The sequence below is a fragment of the Rhincodon typus genome, unplaced genomic scaffold (assembly GCF_021869965.1).
Source record: "Rhincodon typus isolate 14 unplaced genomic scaffold, sRhiTyp1.1 hic_rhity00009479, whole genome shotgun sequence".
In the NCBI taxonomy this organism is placed as follows: domain Eukaryota; kingdom Metazoa; phylum Chordata; class Chondrichthyes; order Orectolobiformes; family Rhincodontidae; genus Rhincodon; species Rhincodon typus.
Window position 1 is genome coordinate 1 of NW_025975117.1, and position 8110 is coordinate 8110.

Sequence of the window (8110 nt, forward strand, 5' to 3'; positions counted from 1 at the left end):
ACTGACCCTCTGACAGTGCCCGCTCCCTCAGCACTGACCCTCCGACAGTGCCCACTCCCTCAGCGCTGACCCTCCGACAGTGCCCACTCCCTCAGCGCTGACCCTCCGACAGTGCCCACTCCCTCAGCACTGACCCTCCGACAGTGTAGACAGGGAGACCCCGTGCCTGATCACGTGTCTAATCCCTTCGTACCTGACTAACGACAGTCACCTCCTGAATATTGTAAGCAAGGTCATTGTCTGACATTGCCCCCACTGTCAGTGTTATTACTGTGCCCAGCTCTGTTCCCTCTGGGACCGAGATTACTGCAGTACCTTCCATCGACTCATTCCTGTCCAGGAACATTCTGAACAAGAGAAGGGCAGAGAGAGAGAGAAGGAGCATTGTGCGCACGGAACTCTTTATAAACTACCACCCAGCTCCTAACTCCAAGTATCCTCCCCAGTCCAGTTGGCCCAACCTTACGGTAGGACAGCAAAGCCAAGTGGATTTTCCAGTATGTTCCCTGGGTAAGGGCTGCTAGTCTCGGTCCATGTGGGGAGAAGCTAGGAGGAGCTGGGACCACCCCACCCCTCTCTCTCGGAGCAGCGAAGGTTAAGGGGGAGATTGCATCCGGCTGTTCAAAATGCCCAGGCTGGGTGGGTGGGTGAGGGAGTAGGTTTTGACTGAGTCAATGAGGGAGAGGCTATCTCCAAACGGGCAGGAGGGGTCAGTCACCCAGAGGGACACAGATTCAGGAGAATCTCAAAAAGACCCAGAGGAGGTGGGGAGGGCAGGAGAATTTGTTCAGCGACGCAGCAAGTTGTTGCTGTAATCTGAGGCGGCACCTGAAAGGGAGAAGGTCCAAAGTTGGGTGGGGGGGCCGCGACTCGGGGAAATGCTGGGCGGGGGACTATTTGCAGAGACTGTGGGGAGCGAGTAAGAGGGAACGTCTGGCCGATTGGAGGGAATCTTTCGGAAAACTAGCACAGGACTCAATGGGCAGAGTGCCCTCCTCCTGTTCCGGGAGTGTCTATGTGATCATTGCCAGTGTTTTGGAGAGGGGTGGATTGAAATAACATTGTCACATGACAGTCTGGTGAGGGCTAGGTCTGATTTCAGAGTGGCCTCAATGAGGGGCTATCTGTGTGAGTCTGAGGGAGGGGGCACTCGGAGGGACGTTACTGAGACTGAAGGGTTTGAGTTACAGGGAGAGGCTGAATTGGCTGGGGCTATTTTCCCTGGAGCGTCGGAGGCTGAGGGGTGACCTTATAGAGGTTTATAAAATCATGAGGGGCATGGATAGGGTAAATAGACAAGGTCTTTTCCCCAGGGTAGGGGAGTCCAAAACTAGAGGGGCATAGGTTTAAGGTGAGAGGGGGAAGATTTAAAAGGGACCTGAGGGGTAACTTTTTCACACAGAGGGTGGTGAGTGTATGGAATGAGCTGCCAGAGGAAGTGGTGGAGGCTGGTACAATTACAACATTTAAAAGGCATCTGGATGGGTACATGGATAGGAAGGGTTTAGAGGGATATGGGCCAAATGCTGGCAAATGGGACTAGATTAATTTAGGATATCTGGTTAGCATGGAGGGGTTGGGCCGAAGGGTCTGTTTCTGTGCTGTACAACCGTATGACTGTCTGTGGGATCTTCCTGTGCATTATGCACAGAGCTTTGGGGGCAGCTTCAGATCACCGTCTCATTCTCCAAAACTCCGAACGATCCAGGTCCCTCGCTGCTCCCTCCCCCCCAAACACTGCCCTCCCCCCAGTACCACCACCCCCAACCCCACTGCCGAGAGAACCATTTCTAAACAGCCTCAGATGCCTGCTCTGTCCCCCCTTAAGGTAGGGGATTGAAACCAGGCAGCGCGCTCCAGGAGCCCTCTCCCCACTGCCCCATACAAGACTTCCCCATTTTTATACCTGATTGACCCCCCACTCTCCCCCTTTCTAACACACTCCGTCTCACTGTCATTTGCTCTTGCACTCTCTCTCTCACTGTCTCACACAATCTCTCCCATGCGATCTCTCACAATCTTTTGGTCTTTCTCACACTCTCTCACTCTTTCTCACACTCGCTCTCAAACACAATTTCTCTTTCTCACTCTCATTCTCTCTCACTCTCTCCCTCTCTCCCTCACACACACTCTCCCTCTCTCTCACGCACACTCCCCTTCTCTCTCACACACTCTCTCCCTCTCTCTCACACACACTCCCCCTCTCCCTCACACACACTCTCCCTCTCTCTCACACACACTCTCCCTCTCTCTCACACACACTCTCCCTCTCTCTTTCACACACACTCTCCATCTCTCTCTCACACACATTCTCCCCCTCTCTCACATACTCTCCCCCTCTCTCTCTCACAAACTCTCTCACACACACTCTCCCTCTCTCACATACACTCTCCATCTCTCTCTCACACACTTTCCTTCTCTCTCACACACACTCTCCACCTCTCTCTCACACACTCTTCCCCTCTCTCACACCCACACTCTCCCACTCTCTCACATACACACCACCCCCTCTCTCTCACACACACTCTCCCCCTGTCTCACACCCACACTCTCCCATTCTCTCACATACACACCAGCCCTCTCTCACACACACTCTCTGTCTCTCTCTCACACACTCTCCCCCTCTCTCATATATCTTCTGTCACAATCACTCTCTCTCACTCTCTCACACAATCTGACACACACACACACTCTCTCTCAATTTTACTCCCTCTCTCAAACTGTTTCTCTCAGTCTTTCTCACACAATTTCTATCAGTCTATCACTCTATCTCGCACTCATGCTCTGTCTCTCTATAACACACATTCTCTCTCACACAGTCTCTCTCACTTTCTCTCTCTCACACACACACACACACTGTCTTTCACTCCTGCACTCCCTCTCTCACTCATTCCCTCCCAATCTCCCTCACACTCTCTCTCACTCTGTCTTGTAGTTTCTCCATCACTCTCTCTCACACACTCTCTTTCTTACACATTCTGCCTCACTGTCTTTTCACATTTTCACTTTCTCGCTCTCATACTCACATTCTCTCTCAATCTCAGTCTCTCTCTCACACACAATCTCTCTCGTGCACTCTCTCACACCTCTCTCTCACACACATGCACATTCTCTCACACACACGCTCTCTCACACAGACACTCTCTCTCTCACACGCACACACTCTCTCTCACACACTCTCCCACACTCTCTCTTTCTCACACACACACTCTCTCACACACGCACTCTTTCTCTCACACACACACTCTCTCTCTCACACACTCTCACACACACACACTCTCTCTTTCACACTCTCTCTCTCACACACACTCTCTCTTTCACACTCTCTCTCTCACACACACACACACACACTCTCTCTCACACACGCACTCTCTCTTTCACATTCTCTCTCACACACACTCTCTCTCACACACACACACACACACACACACTCTCACACACACTCTCTCTCTCACACACTCACACACTCACACACACACACACACACTCACACACACACACACACTCTCACACACATACTCTCTCTATTTAAATAATTCGCTGCTTTCTGATCCTCTGTGCCCAATCTCACACCTTCCCACGTTATTTTGAAATTTGTGTCACTGGATCTGTGTTCCTTTGCCTGTTCACTAACCCGAGGTCCCTGAGCAGACTGCTGTGCCCCCCGGTCCCTCAGTGGGTTTGCCTCTGCCCTCCCCACAGCTGGCCTATAACTGCACAGCGATCCCACTATTGCCCCTCACCTCTGGGGAGCGAACTGAATCAGATTGTGGTTGTCTATGACATAGATGGTATAGCTGACCAGAGCTCCAGTGTTCGAGATGGTGAACGAGATATTCCCACGGGATCCGACCTTGACAGACGGCTCAGCACTGACCTACAGCACGAAGCAGAGAAACATCGGCAATAGGAGCAGACCATTCAGTCCCTCAGTGGGATAGCATCTGATCATCCAACTCTGTCCCTCATACCCTGGAACCACATCCCACTCGCTCTTGCAGAGATGGAAAATGGCATCGTCCAAGTGTGTCTCTTTCCCATCTACACTCCCCACCCCCACCAACACCCCAGCCCCCACACCCCTCCCACCACCACCCCTCCCACCAAAACCGAGAATCGGATACGATCACTGCCGTCCAAGTGGGGGCAGACATGGAGCTATCAGAGATCAGCTGGATTCGGCTAAAGTGTGTGAGACAGAGAGTGAGAGAGTGAGAGAGAGAGAGAGAGTGAGAGAGTGAGTGTGAGGGAGTCTGCGAGGGAGAGAAAGAGTGAAATGGAGAGAATGAGTGTGAGTGAGCGTGGGAGAGAGAATGAGAGTGAGACAGAGAAAGTGAGTGAGAACAAGAATGAGAGAGAAAGTAAGTGAGAAAGAGTGTGAGAGTAAGAGTGAGAGAGTGAGTAGAGAGAGAGACAGAGAAAGAGCGTGTGAGAATGAGAGGGAGTGAGCATGAGTGAGAGTAAGAGAGTGACAGTGAGAGAGTGAGTGAGAGAGAGAGAGAATTGGAGAGTGAGAGAGGGAGAGACTGAGACAGAGATATCAGAGAGTGTGCAAGTGATTGAAAGTGAGTCACAGTGAGAGAGTAAGTGTGAGGGAAAGTATGTGAGAGAGAGAATGAGAGTGACACAGAGAAAGTAAGTGAGAGAGAGTGAGAGTGTGAGAGTGAGAGAGTGAGACAGGGAGTGTGAGAGAATGTGAGAGAGAGTGTGAGAGTGAGTGAAAGTGAGTGAGAGTGAGACAGAGTGAGAGAGAGTGTGAAAGAATGTGAGAGTCAGTGAGACAGAGTGAGAGAGAGTAAAACAACTGGACAAGGCAATGTTGGAGGTACATGGAGAGATGGTCTTTGTTGTGCGAGGTTTGGATGGTGAACTTGTATAAGAGCCTTGTTATTCCTCAGCTGGAGTATTGTGTCCAGTTGTGGGCCCCACATTATAGGGAAGATGGGAATGTGTTAGAGAGAGAGAGAGAGTGTGGGAGTGATTTACAAGAATGGTTCCAAGGATGAGAAAGCTCCGTGCTGAGGACAGATTGAAGCAGTTGGGGACGGTTCCCCCTTGGAGAGGAGAAGGCTGAGGGACAGGGAGATTCAATCGGTGGGGCGGGGGCTGGACAGAGTCGATCGGGAGAAGCTGCTCCCGCTGGGAAAAGGAACAATAGCGAGAGAGGGGAGAAGATTTAAAGTGACTTGCAAACGGAGCGAGGGGGATGTGAGAGTAAACACCATGTTTCCCCCTCTCCCCCCAGCGAGTGGTTAGGGGGTGGGATATACTGCCTGGAAATGTTGGGGGCGGGGGGCAGGTTCAATTGGAGCATCAGGGAGTGGCATTGGATGGGGATTGGGATTGAAATGGGGGGCAGGGAGTTGGGGGTGAAGGGAGGAGATTGGGGGATAGAACCATTGCGTGGGGATTGGGATAGAAATGGGGGGCAGGGAGGTGGGGGGGAAAGGGAAGAGATTCAGGGATAGAATCAGAGCAGATACTAAGTTTGTAATCTTGAACTTGCTTCAAACTCTGTCCAAGCTCACAGTGTCAAGAAGTCTTTGGCCAGAAACCTTGTCAAACATCAGCCTTAATAGGGAACAGATACAGTCTGCACAGTGGCCCAGAGTCCTCAGTAATGATGCCTGGCAAACAATGTTGAACTGTATTGACTGCAACAGGAGACTAATTTCTGTGCGAGACGGTTGCCTCTTCTGTCGGTGTATCATCCAATCATGGATTAGACAGACCTGAGCCTAAGCAGAGGTAAAGGTGGATCCATTCCATTAAGTAACCCGAGCCCAGGAACACTTCCCATCAGTTAGCACAGGATTTCAATGTGTCAGGTTCACTCTGTATCTAACCCCGTGCTGTCCCTGTCCCTGGGAATGTTTAATAGGGGGACAGTGTAGAGGGAGCTTTACTCTGTGTATCTAACCCTGTGCTGCCCCTGTCCTGGGAGTGTTTGATGGGGGGACAGTGTAGAGGGAGCTTTACTCTGTGTCTAACCCCGTGCTGTCCCTGTCCCTGGTGATTGGCTGTAAGTTTACCTTCACCACGGTGTTGGTGACTGTGGTAAGGGTTGGCGATTGGCGTTTGAAGACCAAGTTGTTCTCGCGATGCCCATTCAGTTGGACATGGAAGGTGCTGCCTGGCAGTGTTGGGAATTTCACCAGGTAGGAGCCATCGCTGCTCTCGTTCCCCAAAGGCTCCTTCAGTAGGACTTCACCCCAAGTGCTGACCAGAGCCACCTCCTGGATCCCAAGGCCAGGGTACTGAGCCAAGCCTGGCACTGTGACAGACATCACACTCTCTTTACCTGCAGGGCAAGGCATCGCAAGGTCATGGACCTCCTGTGACCTCCCGTGACCCCATTACCGCCCCCTGCCTGCTCCCCCAAATCCTCACTGCCCCCCCCCCCCCCCCCCCGCCTCGCGTTGCGCAGTTGACCCCTCGCTGACCATCAGGTTGAGGCTCCAGCTCCTCTCTCTCTCTCTCCCTCATCAGGACCCAAGCAAGAATTCCAAACTGTTACTGTGGAAGCAGTAACGCCATCAACCCACCATCAACACCACACCCCCCCACCCCCCGCCCCCCCCCGCCTCATCCACCAACCCCTTCCCCCGAAGTCACCCTTCAACCCAACGACTGGTCAGGGATTTCCCCCCGCCCACCCTGCTGCTCCATTCCCAAACCCCTGCTCCCTAAGGAGGCGATGGCCTAGTGGTATTATCGCTGCATTGTTAGCCCAGAGACCCAGGTAATGTTCTGGGGACCTGGGTTCGAATCCCGCCATGGCAGGTGGTGGAATTTGAATTCGATAAGTATCTGGAATTAAGAGTCGAGTGATGACCGTGAATCCATCGCCGATTGTCGGAAAAACCCATCTGGTTCACTAATGTCCTTTAGGGAAGGAAACCACATATCCTTACCTGGTCTGGCCTATATGTGACTCCAGACCCACAGCAATGTGGTTGACTCTTAACTGCCCTCTGGGCAATTAGGGATGGGGTAATAAATGCTGCCTAGCCAGCGACACCCTCATCGCATGAATGAATGAAGGAAGGATTGGTAGCTGTACTGAGAGACTAGCCTATCCTTCCCCTACGGGTGATTTCAAGAGGGTGTTGGGATTGCAAATTGAACCTGGAATGGGGGAGACAGCAGGAGGTTGGCGCTCAGTAACGATGCTCATTGGACAGGCTAGTGTAGAGTAGATGTCAAGTGTTATTGGAGCTGCCCCCATCCAGGACAAAGCAGCCCCCCCTTGATTGGGCCTACATCCACAAACAACACACTCCCTCCCCCACCGACGCTCAGTCACAGCAGTGTGTACCATCTACAAGATGCACTGCAGAAACTCACCAAAGATCCTCAGGCAGCACCTTCCAAACCCACGGCCACTTCCATCCAGAAGGACAAGGGGCAGCAGATACATGGGAACACCACCCCGTGCAAGTTCCCCTCCGAGCCCCTCCCCATCCTGACTTGGGAAATATATCGCCGTTCCTTCAGTGTCGCTGGGTCAGAATCCGGGAATTCCCTCCCTCAGGGGCATTGTGGGTCTACCCTACAGCACATGGACTGCAGCGGTTCATGGAGGCAGCTCAGCCCCACCTTCTCAAGGGGGGCAACTAAAAGGATGGGGTAACAAATGCTGGGTCCAGCTGGCAAAGATAGACATTGAGGAAAGCAGCAGAGAGAAGCTTTTCAGGTGATAATTGAGACTGGGCGTGGAGAGCAGATTGGGACACCACTCGATGCTGGAGTCAGATACCTCACTCTAAAGTTTAGGAGGAGGGAACGGGGAGGGAGTTCATTCTGAAGAATGAAAGATGGTGCAATTGTTTACCTGCCATAGGACGTCCAGGCAACAGCGTGAAACCAGGGTGGGGGCCTTGGAATGGCTGAACGAAATCGTACAGGAAATTCACAACACTCTGGCCTGCAGAGTGGGAACAGCAATCAGTACAGCAGCTGAGTGTGAGACATTTCAGTCCCACTTTTACAATCCCACTGCATTCCCTGCCCCGTTCAGAGTTATGACCACATGGCATAGGAGCAGACATTAGGCCATTCAGCCCATCGAGTCTGTTCCACCATTCAATCATGGCTGATGAGTTCCTCA

General features: G+C 52.2%; 1 protein-coding gene across 1 annotated transcript; it reads right to left on the bottom strand.

Annotated features, from left to right (window-relative positions):
- Positions 1-178: 178 nt before the first annotated feature.
- On the bottom strand, positions 179-7927 carry LOC125482374 (the record flags this gene model as incomplete). Its single annotated transcript, XM_048594445.1, has 4 exons — positions 179-347; positions 3744-3877; positions 6033-6301; positions 7835-7927. Coding segments are annotated over 4 exons (665 nt in total), but the record flags the coding sequence as incomplete, so codon positions are not given.
- Between the last annotated feature and the right edge of the window lie 183 nt (positions 7928-8110).